This window comes from Gobio gobio (assembly GCF_949357685.1).
Source record: "Gobio gobio genome assembly, chromosome: 23".
Classification (NCBI taxonomy): Eukaryota; Metazoa; Chordata; class Actinopteri; order Cypriniformes; family Gobionidae; genus Gobio; species Gobio gobio.
This window is the reverse complement of record NC_137119.1, coordinates 13134178-13154330: the sequence shown is the minus strand read 5'-3', so window position 1 is coordinate 13154330 and position 20153 is coordinate 13134178. Positions and strand designations below refer to the sequence as shown.

Sequence of the window (20153 nt, the reverse complement as noted above, 5' to 3'; positions counted from 1 at the left end):
TTTGCAGGTGTTTTGATTTAATTAGCTGATTAGAGTGTGGCACCAGGTGTCTTCAATATTGAACCTTTTCACAATATTCTAATTTTCTGAGATACTGAATTTGGGATTTTCCTTAGTTGTCAGTTATAATCATCAAAATTAAAAGAAATAAACATTTTAAATATATCAGTCTGTGTGTAATGTAATATAATATACAAATTTCACTTTTTGAATGTAATTAGTGAAATAAATCAACTTTTTGATGATATTCTAATTATATGACCAGCACCTGTATAACTCCTATTGTGTTCATCAGAAAGAAGTCATATACACTTAGGATGTCTTGAGGGTGAGTAAATTGGGGTAGCCTAATTTTCATTTTAAAGTGAACTAATCCTTTAATAAGTAGCCTAATAAGGTCTACTTCTAATTTATTACTTTAACAGTTAAACTAATCAAACAAAATAAAACAGAAGTGTGTGTGTACACATGTTGTATTGTAAATGTTGTTTATGTTTTGACCAGTTTTAAAGTTGTATTGAATTTTTGATTGAACCAATCCGATCAGATTACTTTTGAACAACTGGCCCCAGGATTTAATATTGAAACTCAAAATGTATGCAGCAGCATCTGAAGAGAGCAGTCAACGTTGTGCGGGTGGTGCCATATTGAATCTCCGCCAGCAGGCGGCAACAGACTCAGTCAGGCGCAGCTGCGCTGTATCTCACCACCACCAGCGAATAACGGACAGTAGCGCTGATCGCTGGAGAGGAATGGATCTGTGAAAGACCACTTCATCAGTGAGTGAGTCATTGCACCACACTGACATTATTACATGAGATTAAACGTTTTGGATAGGTTTAGAGGTGTGCCAGCTTGCAGTACAGCAATTTAAATAGTTTTTTCGGTGCAGCTAGCGAGTTAGCTCGTAGCTCATGATGCTTCTGTGTGAAAACCGTTTACAGTCTATGGTGAAAACCCAGTGAGCTGCCTACACAGACAGCATGTTTGGGCGTCAGATGAGCCGTACAAATCCGCAGGCATTTTGGTGTGTTCCGAGTCAGCAGTATTTTGGGGCATTATATGTGCTATTTAGACAACTCCACATAACCTATTCTATTAACGTATCTTGTGTGATAATTAATGGTAACATCTTACCCAGAATGTTTGAGCCTCAAAAACTATTTGCTCTTGCGCGTGTGATGTTTAAAGATAGGCTTGTGGGTGATTTCTCGCTCTGTCATAACTGCTTACATAACAGACTTGATGTGTTTGCTTGAATATGAACTACATGGCTTTAGTATATGCCCTAAAAACGTCCTTTACCTGAGCTTTATTAATCACATACGAGCTGTTGCTCATTAGTTTTTAGACCTAGCCCTGTTTTGGAGAGCTTGTTAATTAAATTTCCTCTGGTTGTAAAATACGTTACATATCAAATTATACACAATTTACTTCTAGGTGAATATTCAAAACTTCACTATACATTTAGATTTTGTCAGCTGACAAGGGGCATCTTTAACTTTCAGGGCTCTTTTTTGATTCTGTATCCATATCTTCTGTTATTTGGTCAACTATACACTTTTATCAGATGGCTCTGTAAATGGCAGATTAATTGGCCTGACCAACCTACCACTCTTATCATTAGTTAAATAAAACTAATTAAAGAAAAATACTGTAGTCCTTTTAATGGCACGGTTTATGTTATGACACAGCAAGATTATTATTTAATATAGTGCATTGGCCTTCAGGACTAAAATATGAATTAAACATTCACAAGAGACCTGCTGTAATTCCATATGATTGCATCAACCGGTTTCGCATTTCTCACATTACAGAGGCTGCTGGATGCCTGGATGGGTTTGAAGAATGACATGTCTTTGCCTTCCTTTGTTGCAATAAAATGACACTAAACAAAACTAAATTGATTTATTTTTATCCAGATGCGTTGTCTGTATTACTGTTTAAAATGTTGTACAAAGTGCATGTTAATGATTGTCAAATGCTTTTGAAATACCAAGGTTAGTTCCCCGTTTGCAATGCAGGCTTATATATGCCATATAACAGTTGTCAGTAGCATTGTCTCAACTTTTAATTTAATTTAATTTTTCTTTTAGTTACTAAGGATATCAGTGTTACTGGTGTATGTATGTATTTAGATAGGAGTCTGATTTTTTGTCGCTTGCTACTAGTAGGATCTCTAAAAATGACACTTATGGTTTATATATTAAATAACCATGTGATAATGTTTAATATCGGATCCAGTGAATTAAATGTTTTACAAAAGAAAGGTACTTCATCTCATTTAATAATTTTACTCTTGTTCCACTTAAAGGATTAGTTCACTTTAAAATGAAAATAATTAATTATAAAAACACAATCAGAGTTATATTAATAAATATCCTTACACTTCCAAGCTTTATAATGGCAGTGACGGAGTCTTTATTAAGCCATGTGGAATATGTTTGGATGAATGCACTTTTTTTAAGCTTCAAACTCAATGGACATTTAGTTTCTGCCATTATAAAGCTTGGATATCAGAATATTTATTAATTTAACTTTTGATTGTGTTCATCTGAAATAAGAAAGTCATATACACCTAGGATGGCTAGAGGGTGAGTAAATCATGGGCTAATTTTCATTTTAAAGTGAACTAATCCTTTAACCTTGAAGGTTGAAAACCAAAGGTTCAGAATTCGATTTTGTTTATAAATGAATGATAAATCTGCCATTACTGCAAAAACAGCTGTAAAAATTGACTCTAAAACATGTAGTTCCGACTCAGGATGTTTGATGTTTTCGAAGTCATAGCAAAATAGCTCATATACACACACCAAGCTTGACATGTTTAGGAAATGTCTGTATTACTTCATGTTTCACATTGCTCTGACATACAGTCCATTGACAAAAGCCAGCTTTTAACTCTAGTTGAAGACTAATATATATATATATATATATATATATATATATATATATATATATATATATATATATATATATATATATATATATATATATATATATATATATATATATATATATATATATATATATATTAAAAAATAAATTTTTCACAATATTACTGTATTTTTGATCAAAAGAAATGCAGCCTTGGGGGCATAAATATTTTTTTAAAAAATCGTATAGACCCCAGACTTTTAATGGTAGTGTAAATAACATAAACCCATCCTGCCAGTTAACAGTTGGCTTAACAAACATAAATACCACAGTGTACATGACAGGACAGTACAGTTTGAAAAACCAAACCATCTGATATCCAAACAAGACTTCACGTTTAACCCTTACTGAATTCGTAACTCCTAATGTTTGTCTTTCAGGGGCCTGATAATGGCCAGCCGAGGAGGCTAGCGTTACCATGGGCAGCGTCACTCTGCGCTACTTTTGCTATGGTTGCCTCTTCACCTCCGTGACCTGGTCGATTCTTCTCTTCCTGTATTTCAACCTCAGCCAGGAAAGCCGTTTGCCCTTCAGAAATGTGCCCATCCAGGGGCAGCGCCGTTTCCAGCCTCGTTTCACCCGTGGCCCAGCGGAACAGCAACGAGATGGCAGTCAAGTGCGCAAGGGCAATGCAGTGGAGGCTCTCAAACCGGACCTCTCTCCAGAGATGGGTTAGTGGGTGTTTCAAATATAAATACAATCTACAACAGCCACTGTAAAAACATGTATTTAATAAAGTCTGGGTAATATTTTATTTTACCTTTTAGTTTTGGTCATGGTTTTCAAGGATGAGGACATGTCATGAGCTGTTTGTTAGCTATCCTAGCTATATTTGGTTATTTTATTTCTATTATTTATAAAAATTATAGATCAGAGCTTTTCTGTTAAACGGATCGATTTTCTACCCGATATTTTATTTAATCTTTTCAATCTGGCAACTATGCGCACATGCTCTCTGTCACTGCAGAAGAAGCGTGGATGATCCGTAAACAGACTTAACAAAGTAAGCTGGAGTTGAGCGATCTCCATTTGAGATTCACCACTTTAAAGTTTCATTCAGTCGGTCTGTGTTCTGTCACGAGCTGCTTGCACTGTTTGCGGCGACTAAATATGCGATCAAATCTTAGTGATGAACTGTAATAAATCCAAACATGGATCTCAACTGTATTGTTTGCATTTGTGGTTGCTGAATTTGCTTTTGTTTTAATAGAAAAACATTAATGTAATTTGGAATTATTAGAATTAATATTAGGAATTTCAAAAAGTTTCTTGTTTTATCAGTTTTCATATTGTAGACAGAGAGTGTTCATTTATATGATAAATAGCCTAAAATAAATCAGGAAACTAGATGAGGTTAAATAAAACATGCTGAGTTGACATCCTCTTGACTTGTGCAATAATTCTGATGAAATGTATAGATACATTTCTCAAAACACAACAATCGTTGCTTTTTGAACTAAATAATCGTTATTATCAGGTTAACCATAATGCAGCATGAGAAAAATGTGACTAAGTTTTCTATGACGAAAACTAGACTGAAATGCCCAGACATTTAGTCGACTAAAACTTGACTGAACAAAATCAGGACAAGGTTGACTAAATATGAAAATAGCTGACAAAATAGAACACTAGTTGTGACCCAGCAGTTAATACGCACTGGTCTAAGTGAGTGAGAGAGAGCCAGTGCTGCTCATTTACAGCAATGAGCTCTACCAAGAGTGTCAAGCTGACGTTTCACTGTGTGATTTCTTGAATAAATTGTGTTTTGACAGTTTATCTCAGTTAATTAGAAAAGCCTACATTGCTGCTTTTTAAAAGATTGAATGGCTTGAAAAAGGTTTCCTTATTAACAGGAACGAAAATTTGGCATCTATTACTTTTGTTCTTAGTGAAATGAATTAAATTGGGTATTCGCTACAGGAGTCGCTGGGTGAAATGTTACTGTCAGATAAATGGTTATCCTTTGTAGCCATTAGGCAGTGAGGCAGGTTTTGGAACAGCGTTTGTTTCCATGACAACACATTTTCTACTGTTATGAAGATGAATCGATCCACCTATGTAGACTCCACTAAATCCTCTAGGAAAAAAAACAGCTTTCTCTTAATGAGCAGCCCCTGGGTATAAAGTTAATGTTTTTTGTGTGTAGGGGTTCTCACACGTAGGACTAAAATAGGATGGTCAGGTGTGTCAGAAGACTTTTTTTTTTGTTATTATGGGACACCAGCCAGAAATTTCTCCTTGACAGTAATGAGCAATCAAAGATTGTTGAACAAATAAAAAATATATAAATTGTCATCTGACCAATCTGAAGGACGTTTTCTTATGGAAAGATGAAACTGAAACTAATAAGGTGAAGAACCTCATTATACGTTACAAATAAATGAAAGATTACTTGTTACATAACATCTAATGTAAAATGAGAAAATCATACACTGATAATTAACATGTGCCGTATACGGTAATGATATATCATGATAATGAACATGCACAATATTTTTACTCTAGGCACTCAAAAAAAAACTGAATAATTGTTTATCACAAATTATTCAGATTTTTATTATTCTGTAACACTTTACAATAATACTCCATTAGTTAATACATTAGTTAACATAAACTGACAATGAAAAATACTTTTAAAGCATTTATTAATCTTGGTTAATGTTAATTTCAACAATTATTAAAATAAAAAGTTTTAACTGTATTTAAATGGTCCTGAGCTTACAACAACTAACTCTGACCTGTAAAGTTGCCGGAATAATAATCCCAGAGGAGAACTGGCTCCCTGAATGAGCCTGGTTTATTTTTCTCCATTATGCCACCTGATGGAGTTTTGAATCCTTGCCAATGTCGCCTTTGGCTTGGCTTGCTCAGTTGGGGACACTACATTTTCAACTAAACATCCAAGTAAATTGAATTACTAAACTAAATTAAATACATCAACTAAATTACTGATCTGCCCACATTGTCACTGCATGATTATTGAAATGACCTAGATAACATCACCGTTTTCTCCAGAGCGGCTGTACAGCCGAATCAAACTCTGTTGCATTATTTTCCTGTTTAACACTGTGAAGCTGCTTTGAAACAATCTGCATTGTAAAAAGCCCTATATAAATAAAGTTGACTCGACTTGACATTTTGTCTGCTGCATGCTCTGAGGCGCAAGTAATTTACTGTGGCTTATCCTACTGCAGAAACTTCCATTTTTCTTAGTGATATTTACCGCCAGTCTATCAAGGAAGTGCCGATTTTGTGACGATCTTCGGCTGACTGGATGATTCACAAATGTTTTATGCGATATTCCAATTTTGTGCATAAGTTAAATTAACAACTTTGGATGGAAACATAGCTATTGATCATTTGTATTTTATTAACTAACATTAACAAACAATAATAACTTCTGGGTAACACTTTACAATAGGGTTTCATTGGTTAACATTAGTTAACTACATTAGTTATCATGAACTAATAAAGAACTGCACTTCTACATCATTTATTAATCATTTGTTAATGTTAATTTCAACATTTACTAACACATTATTAAAATCAAATGTTGTATTTGTTAACAACAGGTGCATTTTAGGGGTATCCGATCCACTTTTGCTAGTTTAACAACAGAAAAACCGTTTGGCGCGCCATGCGCATGGACCAAAAGGGTTGTACTATGAGCCATGGCGTTGTTTTGGGTGAAACGTGCAATAAACCAATCAGAGTGTCATCTCCCATTCCCTTTAAAAGCCAGCTGCACTCGCACCATGGCGGATTCGCTATTTACATGGTGGAATTTGCGATCGGAAAGGCTGAACGCTTCTCCAAAGTGGAATCCTTTTATTTTTAATATTTAAAAATGTTTGTGCTAGTCCACCAAAATCCAATTAAAATATAGCAAACTTTTCTCCACTGTGGTCAGTCAGAGTGGGGCCCCGTAATGTGCTGTTCACTATGTATGTGTTCTGATCTCTGAATCTCTGAATTTCAGGAATGATTTTTAACAAGCAGGATCAAGAGGTACGAGATATGGGCTATCATAAGCACGCCTTCAATGTACTCATCAGTAACCGTCTCGGCTACCACAGAAGCGTCCCCGACACAAGGAATGACAAGTACGAGCATCTATCTGTGTACTAACCATTTGCTCAAATCATTATCTCTCTTGAATCATTAGCTAGAAGTCACCATGAAATCAGAACTGAAGTTTATTTTTATAGCATATTGCAGTGTTTATTATACATTATTGATCTGTGAATGCCATTTTTTTTTTATTCATGTGCCTAATTTTTATTTAAAACATTAACTTCCCCTCCCTCTCTTTTCTGATGACATGTGAGTCGGCACGAGGTCTGAGCAATAATCCCACCTTAAATTACCCAATTTAAATACACATTCATCTTTCCAGCGGTAAAGTACCCCTTTAAATTTCGGAGTTTGTCTGATGTGATCACTTTGATCTGTCATTGTCCTAAAAAAAAAGTAATGTAAAGATCCTTCAGAAATAATCATTTTGTGTTTCACAGGAACATAGGTTTGGAACGATAGTGAGTAAATAATTACAGGATTTAAATTTTTGGGTGAACCATTGTTTATGGCCTAGAGAACATTTTATGTGGTCAAGGTGCACATATGGTTTGTAAAAAAACATGCCATGTTGTGTAAATGGAGGTGAAGGAGTGTGCTGTTTGGCATGAGACTGCTGTAAATCATCACGTGAACACTGTTCCCAACAGGTGCAGAGACAGGATATATCCTGTGGCTTTGCCCACGGCCAGCATAGTGATCTGTTTCTTCAATGAGGCATTCTCTGCCCTCCTGAGGACCGTTCACAGTGTGCTGGATCACACACCAAAGTACCTCCTCCATGAGATCATACTGGTGGACGACCACAGTGAACTGGGCAAGCTACCTTACTTCTCTAATCATGTTTAGTCTTCTTTACTCTTGTTTTGGTCCACTGAAGCAAGACATGATAATAATTGACATACTGGTTCTGTCCTAAACCACAGTGAGCTGCCCCACTGTCAAGAGACTCAACTAGCAGCACTAGTGATCTTCTTACACAAGAGACTAGGACACACTGACATTTAAATGTTGCAAAGCTAAAGACTTGATTTGATAAGTATAAATAACACATAACATTAGAAATGGGGGAAAATCAATTGATATTCTCGCTCTAAGAATCAATATTGTAGTTACGCATTTAACAGACGCTTTTATCCAAAGCGACTTACAGTGCACTTATTACAGGGACAGTCCCCTTGGGGCAACGTGGAGTAAAGTGCCTTGCTTAAGGACACACTGGTGGTGACCACTGGGATCGAACCAGCAACCTTCTGCATATCAGTTCAGTGGTTTAACCCACTGGACCACCATCTCCGTGTTAGTTAGTTATTTTTTGGGGAAAACTAGATTGGCTACTACTCAGATGAAGTCTGGGAGAAGACAAAATATACTATAGCAGTAGACCATTACTCAATTAACTGTCCAGGAAAATAGAAACGACTGAGAAAAATAACTTAATACATCACCATTTGAAATGCACTAAACATAACAAATCACAATATTGTCATATCATGACCCAGATATTATGTCTGTGTGCATGTGAACTGAATCATTTGGTCAACAAATCATCTTCTAAACATGTTATACTATGTCAAAAAACCCTGTCATAATTGTATAATTAGTCTTAAGACTAGTCGAAATCCATGATGCAAGCTTTCAGATCTCCTGGATTTAACCACTAAAGTCTTTGATAGAAGACTGACCCCCGGTTTCACAGACAAGGTCAATATTCTGATCTATTATGACCTCCGAGCTGTAAAACTGCCAGAATAATAATAATAATACGCTGTTTGTTAATTGGCCAGAGGAGAACTGGCACCCCGACTGAGCCTGGTTTCTCCCAAGGTTTATTTTTCTCCATTAGGTCACCTAATGGGGTTTTGGTTTCCTTGCCACTGTTGCCTCTGGCTTGGCGTGCTCAGTTGGGGACACTAAATTTTTCAACTAAACATCGAAATACATCTAAATAATAAACTAAATTAACCATTTAAACTAAATTACTGATCAAATTATTGATCTAAAGCCCACACTGTCACTGTATGATACTTGAAATTTTTCCAGAATGGCTATACAGCTGAATAAAATTATGCTGCATTATTTTCCTGTTTAACACTGTAAAGCTGCTTTGAAAAATCTACATTGTTAAAAGCGCTATATAAATAAAGTTGACTTGACTTGACAAGGCTTAGCCCAGACTAAAATACATTCAACCAGTAATGTTTTTTTCTAAGGCATGCTCAATATCCTAATCCTGGTTTAATCTAAGCCCTGTCTGTGAAACCAGGCATGTGTTTGCATTTGTGATACAAAGGCCTGAGTGTGTGAGCAAAGGGTAAGAAATTGAGTGACTCTGAGCTGGCTGTCTAACTCATCAGATGTCACTGTATGTCCGACAGATGATCTAAAGGAAGACTTGGATTCTTACATTCAGCAGCACCTGCAGAAGAAAGTGAAGCTGGTTCGTAATGAGCAGAGGGAGGGGCTGATCCGTGGAAGGATGATTGGGGCATCTCATGCTACAGGTTAGACTTTAAACCCCCACTCTTTCACCCTAGCTTTAGTCCATAAACACATTTTTTTTTTTTTTGCATTGTAGACTGTTCACACACTACAACAGGGATAGCCAATCCTGCTAAAGGAGGTTCAATGTCCAGCTGAGTTTAGCTCCAACACCTGCCTGGAAGAGCACTCCTTGATTAGCTGGTTCAGTTGTGTTTCATTTGGGTTGGACGTTGTAGGGATGGGAATTTTTGTCAATTTCTCATTTCGATCATCAATAGGTCTCAAAAACGAGTACTCAAGTAATTGGGGGCGGGGCTTGTGTGGGGGGCGGGGCGTCTCCGTCATGGAGATATGAAACTATTTTAAGAGTGTTACGAAAATTTATTTTGACAAATACAAACATCACATGTCTATGAAAACATGAACATATGACTGGAAAAAATAACTGCTAGATTATGATGCAAAAATGTTTTTTTTTTTTTAAAGAAACATCTAAAAACTAAATAACTGTCTCAAATAACCCAATCAATCATATCATTGTAATTGATGATATGTAATTAACTGAAACTGTGAATAAACAGCACCCTACATAGCTTTGCTAGCAGGTTAATAAACTCAACCAAACGCACCCTATATTACAACCCCAAATCAGAAAAAGTTGGGACAGTATCGAAAACGCAAATAAAAAAAAAAAGAAGTGATTTCTAAATTTACTTTGACTTGTATTTCATTGTCTTCGAAGGCATAATGAGAAACAACTTTAAATAAATATAGGTCTACTGTTAAAAAATCTGAGAACGAAATAACGTTGCTGCATTAATATCATCAATGCTTTTGAAAAAGAAATAGCCTATCTAAAAAGAATATAACCGTCTCAAATAACCCAGAGTCGATAATGCCGGGCATTGCATGTGAGCTGAGACTGAAGAGAATGAACACCAGTTGGTAACGACAGTGCTTTACTAGCTGGTTATTAAACTCAACCAAACGTGTCCATATAAGATTAATCCGATATAGACAACATAAAAGTAATCTTACTACTTGCATCTGCAGAAAAGGATGCGGATGCGCACATGAACTTCACCGTGCTTGTGGATTTCCTTTAACAGCTGATACACGGGGAACTAAAGCACAGATAATTTACAACATTCTATTACAATCCTGTTTTCATTATAATGCGTTGTATATGACAGATTAGCGCTGCACATCTTGCACTTAACTGTATTTCATGATCACAGTGATTCCAGGCATCACTGCAGTGCACGCTTCAGTTTCACTTTATTTCGCCGGTCTGGAAGGGGTGCTGTCTAACGCTAACCAATCAAACCTCAGTTACCGCCAAAATGCTGCAATAACCAATCAGAAAAATAGACAAATATATATTATATATATATATATATAAGTCAGGGCAATCATCGTTTTCATGATCGATCGTCGCTGTCACGTTCGAGTACTCGATCACTGTTGCCCATCCCTAGGACGTTGGCCCTCCAGGAGCAGGATTGAGCACCACTGCACTACACAATTTGTGAATTAATATTTGTTTTTCTGTGAATTATTGAACAGTGTTGTTGTAAATTCTACTGTTTTAAACAAAAGTAGTGTTATCTACAGTGAAAATGATAGTAATAGTCTTGCATGTATCAGTTAGATTGGGCTGACAAATATAAACAAAGCAATAATGTTTTGCACCGTATTCCATTCCAAGCAATTGTGAGTTTATGAATAAATAGTTGTCATTGAGTTATAGCTGTATAATTTTGTAAGAAATTAATAATTTTTCCATTTAAGTCATAATGTATCGACCTTCTGTCCAAGCCTGTATCAAGCAAGAGTAGGCTACTATCTAAATTCTCTGATAATTCAATCATAAATAGAACACCTGTAAGCTAAGCTTTTAAAAACTTGTGGTGTACACTAAAATCTCTGGGCTCTTGGTTTTTTGGACACCAATATTTTAACAATTCAGAAAAGATGAATACCTGTCTGGCAAAAAAAGTCCATCTCTGAAAGTGCTGCGAGTTTGTACATGTGAAAATTTCAACATGTGCCGAGATCTAGTTTTCAGCAAAGGAGACAAAAGGCCATAATACTATAATTATTATTATCATTAATATTAAGATTACACTTTATTTTAACATTGTTATAGTGTGATTACTCATAAGTACTTAGTAGTAATTATTAACTACATGTACTTACTAGGGTTAAGGTTTAGTTTAGGGTTTGTTGGCAAATTGTAATTATGCATAGTTTACTGTTATTACTATGGTAAGTACATGTAACGTATAACTCACCTTAAAATAATGTTGCATTATTAAATTTTACAGTACAGTATTACAATCGTAATATATACTATATTGCCAAAAGTATTGGGACACCCCTCCAAATCATTGAATTCAGGTGTTCCCATCACTTCCATGGCCACAGGTGTACAAAATCAAGCACCTAGGCATGCAGACTGCTTCTACAAACATTTGTGAAAGAATGGGTCAATCTCAGGAGCTCAGTGAATTCAAGAATGGTACTGTGATAGGTTGCCATCTGTGCAGTAAGTCCATTCATGAAATTTCTTCACTTCTAAATATTCCAACTTTTAGATTTTATAACAATGTGGAAGCTAAGTGTTTGGTGGAGGGGGGATTATGGTGTGGGGTTTTTTTTCAAGGGTTGGGCTTGGCCCCTTTCCCAGTAAAAGGAGCTGTTGCTAACCCACTGGAATGATGGTTGAATACGCCTTAAACTGATGTTTCCAAAAATACAAATGGGAAGAGAAACCGTCATGAATTGCAGGCTGCGTCCTTCATAAAAGTGTGCGCACATACACAAAGCGGAAAGAAGGCGTGCTTTATACAACCATGTCAGGGTTTTTCCTGGGTCAAAAATGGTCTTCGTTGGTGGCTGACAGACATGGTCATCCATACACACGCACAGTAAAAAGTACCCTACCCACGTGATCTGCAAGCGCAATACTGACAATACATTTTAAATAAATTCAAAGAAAGTTGGTAATTTTTGCTCATCTTATTTTGATACCTTGATGTTTGCTTTGGTTCCTAATTTTTACACTATTTACAGATCAATGTTTTGGTATATAATCGTATCAATATTAAAAAGTAGTATAAAAAAAAGAACAAATAGCCTAATTTTCTGCCATATACAATTTCATAAAATTATCAGCTAGCTAATAACAACTTTGTTCTGGGTTCACCTAACTCCAGTCTAAACTAAATGATTTTAGGCTATTTATTTTACTACACATTGTCAACATAAATAAGCTGAAAGACTGTGGATAATTAAAACTAATTCTTACTATCCACTCTTGCTAAATCGGGCACACTTGTGTTCTCATTTCAGATGTGTTCTGAGTAAATGATTAAACTGATTCGTTAGTTCAGTGTTGGACAGATCAGTTGTTCTAACCAGTCGTTAAAATGATTCGGTTCAAAGGAGTCATTAGGTCACGAATCGGACGTTAGCAGACACGTTGTGTGCGAATCCCATCTGTTAGAACATCGCGAAAGATTTGTCATCACACAGAAAACACTTCATAACCAGATAGGATTTGTTTCCCGTTTATTGAAAGTATGGTTTATGTCAGCTGGTCAGAGAAGAGTCAACGTTTTTTGAGCGCAATTCACACCTAGCGGTAATTCAAGGAAAACATCGTCTGATAGCGCCACGTGCAACATGGATTCGGTCTTCCAACCTTTTGATTTTGATTAACATAATATGTGAAATATTCGAAAGCTAAGAATGCTTATTTTAAAGACAGAGAGAGTGCGAGCGGGGGAGGAGCTCTCTGATCGTTCTCTCTGTCATCTTCCAGAATCTGGCAGTACGTTTTGGGAGTTCATTTTAGTCCATCCTGAAGTCCGTTTTGCAGAGATGGACTAAAAATGAACTCCCAAAACGTACTGCCAGATTCTGGAAGATGAATTCTTCAAACAGTGGTACTAGAGGATGTGGTGCTGGTCCTTCAAGAGTCACTCTCAACCTATCTGTCCATAAAGCCTATAAAAAAACCTTCTTCGTGTATTTTACAACACTTCAGCTTGTGATTCTTATCTAGTGGGGGTCATTTTTTAGGATTCTTTACCTAACTGAAGTCTCTGAGATCCTGACACCTTGCACTTCTGGAGACTCCAGGTAGGTTGCAGCTTTGGAAAATGGTGGCGCTGGAGACTAAAGGGTTCCTGATGGTTTCACCCTTAATTCTTCACCTTAATTCTTAAATCTTTTGCAGTTAATAGGTGTCTTTTCTTCACCACCTGTTTTTGTCAGATCCTGCTGACCCAACGAGCATTTCACTGTCCAATGGTCACGCCTTAACTGCAATGTCTAGTATTGCATTAGTATTGCATCCTTCTCATGGGCATTTAATACTTTTTGACTTTTCAGTCTGAGTTAAATCTCTTTTTTGGCTCAATTTATCTGTAAAAGAAAACATGCCTAATAATTCTGCACACCTGAATATAAGGTGTTTTTCATTTCCAGCCTTCATGAACAATTATATATCACTTATACATTATTAAATACTAAATCAATAGTAGTTATTAGGATTACTGTGGTTTGGAATTGGTCAAATGTGCCTGGAAAAAAAATATGATCAGAAAATCAACGTGCCTAATAATTCTGCACTCCCTGTATGCCAGATATATATATATATATATATATATAGCCTACATTTTGAAATCATTTGAGGCTGAAACATCCATAAGCATGCGTGTTTATTTTAGCACTTCCGTCAGTGAAACAACACAGCCTATAAAACATTTAAACGATTTTCAGTAAATAATGGTTACCTCAAGAATATAAGAAAATTAAATATTAGTTAGAAAAATATTTGATTCATACTATTTCCCCGCAAAGATGCGTCATAGGCTATACCGCTCTGCTCTTTGAAAGGAATGGGACACAAGCTGGATAGACCTTCTCGAATATCTTCATCTTCATGTTTTCTCCTGATATTGCAATGCAACACTGTTTGTAAAATGTCTGAAGAGCGGATTTTATCTTCCACAAGGTCAAGACATTTAGGCATTGTTTGATTATTCACTGCCAGAGAAAACTAAACTAAAATCGCCGGCGTGTGTGTGAAATGCGCTATTCAAATAAACCAAACTTGACGCGCCTTACTAAGTTTAATAACAAGAACAAACTGTGTTAAATACAATTTGAAGTAAAAAAAATATTCGTCCCACAGTGTTTTGTTATACTTTCCCACAGTAAAGAATGTGAATAGTTATAATAGACTTAATTATAAGCAAACGAAAGGAAGAAACGTTTATAATCCCCTGCGAACATGGGTGCGACGTGAGTGAAGATTTGGGAAAAGAAACAAGATGTCCATGTCCATTGGGATAAAATGGGATAAAATGGGACTAGGCCTATTGTTAAAATTCACGGAAAATCGATTGACCAGATCCAGATCACAAAACAGAATGAAAAAGTGCTATCTGACCATTATTTCCTTTCTAGGCTAAACAAAGCTTTGTGCTTCACTCCTGTGGTAATATTCACGTGAAACAGCATTCACATACAAAACACTGGGTTAGTAAAATAACGAAATTAATTTTTAAAAGTAGAAAATAGTATTTATGTAAAAAGATATATTAAAATATAAAGAGCTCAACTCTTAAGTGGAAGGAAGCTATTTTTCCCCCTCACGTGCAACCTAGCGGATGAGTCATTATTTGGGTTAGAAAAAATAACGAAATTATCGTTTTAAGTAGAAAATAGTATATTATTTACCTAATTACCCCCCCCCCCCCCAAAAAAAAAACGACGATATCATCGACCATCAATTATCGATATCGTCAACTGCCAATTTAGGGGACATCGCCCAACCCTATTCTAGAGGCCGTCCTGCTGATAGGGACAGTTCTGGCTTCGTGTGGACGGGGCCTGAGACAAACGCCCTCACCAAACCGACAGTTGCTGTGAGAACAGCAGTTTGTTATGCTGATGCAGCGGTGAGCACGCGGTCGCGCTGATTGTGCCTTTTCGCCAACACAAAGCGTCCCTCTCGTTCTCTGGAGTATCTCTCTTGTAGATGGGCTCTTTTTTAGAAAAGCAGTCTTGCTACATCAAAGCCGTTCGGTTCCGAAGTGACTGACAATAGTGCGCTGCTCTCGATTCCTGTTTATACCCGCAGTGCGGGGCGGAGCGCGAGATGCAAATCTCGCACGGCAATGGCCCATTGGCCTGTTCTCTATATCTCGAAGCTGATAGGGGCTCCCTGCAGTGATCCCAATTTGTCGGTGACGTCCGACGTACGTCAAACATGACCGACTGAAAGGGAACGATAGATACACTTTAAATCCCCTTTAACAAATTAGCTGTCATTTACAGGAACTCTTAATGCTTCAGCATACCAAGACATTTTTGGACAATTTCATGCTCCCAACTTTGTTGGAACAGTTTGGGGATGGCCCATTCCTGTTCCAACATGACTGCGCACCAGTGCACAAAACAAGCTCCAAAAAGACATGGAATAGTGTGCAGGCTAGTCAAGTTCCTCCACACCAAACTCAGAGTCCTGACCTCAACCCTCAACACATTAGGGATGAATTACAGCGGAGACTGCGAACCAGGCTTTCTTGTCCAACATCAGTGCCTGACCTCACAAATGCTCTTCTAGAAGAATGGTCAAAAATTCCCATAAACACACTCCTAAACCTTGTGGAAAGCCTTCCCAGAAGAGTTGAAGCTGTCATAGCTGCAAAGGGTGGGCCAACTCCATATTAAGCCCTACGGATTAAGAATTAGACGTCATCAAAGTTCACGTGCATGTAAAGGCCGACGTCCCAACTTTTGGTAATATAGTGTATTTATTTGGATTTGTTTATTTTTTAAATTTTAAACATATTGTATAATCAGATTGAATGGGTTCTATAAAAACAGAAAGTGGCCTGCGGCAACTGAAGTGGAGAGAGTTTAGGGTTTTTTTTTTCTTTCAGATATGCTGTTTAGACTAGCTGCTTTTCAGATTTGTTTTTGAAGCGTGAACAAAGCTGTAGTTATCTTTTCAATCTTTCCAATTAGGATGTCTTTATCTGTCTGTCTTTCAGGTGAGGTGTTGGTGTTTCTGGACAGTCACTGTGAGGTGAATGAGGCATGGCTCCAGCCTCTGCTCACACCCATTAAAGAGAACAGAAAAACCGTGGTGTGTCCTGTCATCGACATCATCAGCGCAGATACACTAGTATACAGCCCCTCTCCTATCGTGCGTGGGGGATTCAACTGGGGCTTGCACTTTAAATGGGACCCAGTGCCCATGTCTGAACTTAACAGCCCCGATGGAGCCATCAGGTATTACCATTGTGTTACATTATGCTAGGATGCAAACTTGCATGCTCGCCTTTTAGCAAAACCTGCCATTTCAAAAGCATATTTTATAATATTTTGATTTGTCCATTCAGTACTTAATAAAAAGAGAAAATAGCCAAATGAGATGAAGTAATAATAAAGTAGTATTATTTGTAATAATTATTTGTAGTTTTTTTCGATTCCGTTTTGAGATGTAAAATACTTTGAAATGGGATGTAATTGTGGTCACACTGCGAACCACTGTGTAATACTGCATATCCTGTCCCTGAAGCTGCTGTCCATGGATGGCGATGAGGGCTGACACTTTAACCCTGGGGTCATAGACTGTCCTGTTTAAAATCAATCTCTTCAGACAGAATTTGAACCATATAGTTGTCTGTTACTCCAAGCCCTTTTTCCACTTACATTCACAATACCAGTCAAATGTTTGGACACATCTACTCCTTTTTTTTTTTTTGTTCTGTCAAATCGATTAATCACGATTAATCACGTCCAAAATAAACGTTTGTGTTTACATACATAATGTGTGTACTATGTATAATTATTATGTATATATAAATACCAATCATACATGTATATATTTAAGAAATATTTGCAAGTATATAATATATATATATATATATATATATATATATAATACTGTATAACAATTTTTTCTTAAATGCATACACGCATATATATATATATTTAAGAAAAAATTGTTATACAGTATATATATATATAACTTTTATTTTGGATGCAATTAATCATGATTAATCGATTTGACAGCACTATTTTTTAGTACTATTTTGATAATTATAGGAATTATGTAGTGACCAAAATATTATATAAATCAAGATTCCCAACTCTTTAATTTTACAAAAAAAGTTTAGTTTTGTAAAAAGAAACTTGTGCATAGGTACAATTTATATTTGTCTAGCATGTCTTTAGATCAAAAGGGGTTTTAAAGTCATGTGAAACAAATCCAGTCCAGTTTGTCCACACATTTGCTGGTAGTGCACTCAAGCCCTCTGTGATGCACTGAGACATGACTCCAGTCATGTTTCTCTACAGGTCTCCCACAATGGCAGGTGGACTGTTCGCCATGGACAGGAATTATTTTTATGAGCTTGGCCAGTACGACCGTGGCATGGACATATGGGGTGGAGAGAACTTGGAAATCTCTTTTCGGGTAAATGGCTTGTGCATACTTTAAGATACATTGTTTGGTCTTTCCCCCCCTGTTTAGACCAGTGTATCCCAAATGGGGGGTTTACGAACCCATCGGGGTTCATGACTGCAGGAGTTGATGAAAAGCTAATAATTAAATTTAATGTAACAATAAAATAAACAAATTAGGCGGCACAATTAATTCAAATGAAACTGAAATAGTGATCTTATCAAAGTACGATTATCAAATCAAAGGTTGAAATTTAATTAAGGAAGTATATAGTCTGCTGCACTGCGTGTTTCAGAGTGATGAGTGGCATTTATTTCTTATTTATTTATGTACTTTCACATAATTTCCAACATTTTTGTGTACAAGTTTACAATCATTAAGATTTGAAGACATGCATATTTGTATTATAACTTGTAGTGTTAGTTGGTTCTCGTAAAGAGTGAACAGACAGATGGATGATGGATATTTTATCTTATCTGTTTAATTGCATGTAACGTTATACTTACTTGGTTTAAATAATTTTTCCTCATCAGATTTGGATGTGTGGAGGCCAGTTACTAATCGTTCCCTGCTCCAGGGTGGGGCATATCTTCCGCAAGCGCCGACCCTACGGGTCACCTGGAGGTCAGGATACAATGGCCCACAATTCCCTGCGTCTGGCCCATGTCTGGATGGATGACTATAAGGTGGAGATCAATACCATAATACTATATAAATAATATTTTAAACCAGGGATGGGCAAACTCGGCCCTGGAGGGCCACACTCCAGCAGAGTGATAAACCCTGATAAAACTCACCTACCTATAGCCTTCTAGTAATCCTGAAGACATTGATTAGCTATTTCAGGTGGGTTTGATTAGGGTTGGAGCTAAACTCTGCAGGACAGTGGCCCTCCAGGACCAAGTTTGCCCATGCCTGCAGTTTACACCATTCTATCTTTTCGCTATTCTAGAGAGATTGTATAGAGAGATTGTGTTGTGATATGAGAAATAAAAGGGAAGTAGAACCAGCATGTAGGTGATCAGTTCCCTGGATGAGCGGCATTGAGTGGTCATGAGTGGCGAATAAGTGCTCATAATTCAGAAATATATGAATACTGAATGCTGTGATTAACCAATCAGAATACAGTATTTCAGAGAGCCGCGTAGTAAAGTTATGCTGAGTTCACACTTCCCGATTTGAGGCCCGATCGACTTCACTCGCTGACCGGTTTTGCGTAATCTGCAACAAATTCCTGAAATCATAGGCAAATCGCTGCTTATTCACGCGAGTGACAATCACGCAGTGTGAATTTTCAAAGACGTGATCTGAGAATCACGACAAGTCGCCAATGCCCGTGAGATATTTGGCATGCTAAATATCTGGACCTGTCGGCAATTCAAAATCCTGCTGTGTGAAATGTGTCCTGACTGAAAATTACGTCGGTGATGACCTACAGCCAATGAGAGAGCAAGATACAGGGCAGCGGGAAGTTCAGGGAGGAGTTATAGACCAGAATATTAGTATTTTAATAATGTATTTACATATCAAACAGGAAAAAAAGCATAAACATTGGCTTGACCAGCTGCAACTGCAACACATTGCAAAATTATTTATTTACCGCCAACTCTCTTTGCAAAACACAATCCTTGCTCCCTGCATCTCCCCAACATTTCTTCCTCTATAAATTGTTTTATTTCCTTTTCGCTGCAAGTCAGCGCACCGACAATTTGGATCACAAGCTTTTTGCAGGCTATCATTTTTAATAACAATTCCAGTTTTACGCGAGAACTCCGGACTCACTCGTGCGTGATCTTACGTTATTTCCTTATCATTCCTTAATGCGTGTTTGGTTGTGAAACGTCGTTTGCGGACCAGACAAATATGTCGCAGGGTAAATCCATCATGCAGTGTGCACACAGCAGCGACTGAATGCCACCTCAGTGTTTTGTTTTTGTTTTCTAATTGTAATGTTTTCATGTGCACTTGAAGAGGATTTATTAAGACTCAATTGAATCTAGAGTAAAATATTTGTATAAGTTTTATTTTGCTTTCTTGACCGTTTTTTCCCCCTCCTTTTTGCCTCAATTTTCCATCTGGAGGAGTTGACTCGGTTACACTTTATTTTGATGGTCCACTTTAGGTATTCTAATTACAATAAGTAATTTGTCAACAACTTATCAAATAACTT

General features: G+C 36.9%; 1 protein-coding gene across 2 annotated transcripts in view; it reads left to right on the top strand.

Moving 5' to 3' along the window:
• The first annotated feature begins 679 nt into the window (after window positions 1–679).
• The window catches only part of galnt11 (UDP-N-acetyl-alpha-D-galactosamine:polypeptide N-acetylgalactosaminyltransferase 11 (GalNAc-T11)), a 33247-nt gene continuing 13773 nt past the window's right edge, over window positions 680–20153 (top strand). Inside the window, exons 1-8 of one of the 2 annotated variants that reach the window (XM_079806684.1) lie at window positions 680–783; window positions 3318–3608; window positions 6917–7040; window positions 7662–7828; window positions 9390–9515; window positions 16566–16806; window positions 17878–17995; window positions 18517–18669. In XM_079806684.1, coding sequence (XP_079662810.1) covers window positions 3356–3608; window positions 6917–7040; window positions 7662–7828; window positions 9390–9515; window positions 16566–16806; window positions 17878–17995; window positions 18517–18669 — 1182 coding nt within the window. In that variant the 5' untranslated portion in view covers window positions 680–783; window positions 3318–3355. The remainder of the gene's footprint in view (window positions 784–3317; window positions 3609–6916; window positions 7041–7661; window positions 7829–9389; window positions 9516–16565; window positions 16807–17877; window positions 17996–18516; window positions 18670–20153) is intronic. The other variant, XM_079806685.1, reaches the window with a different exon arrangement.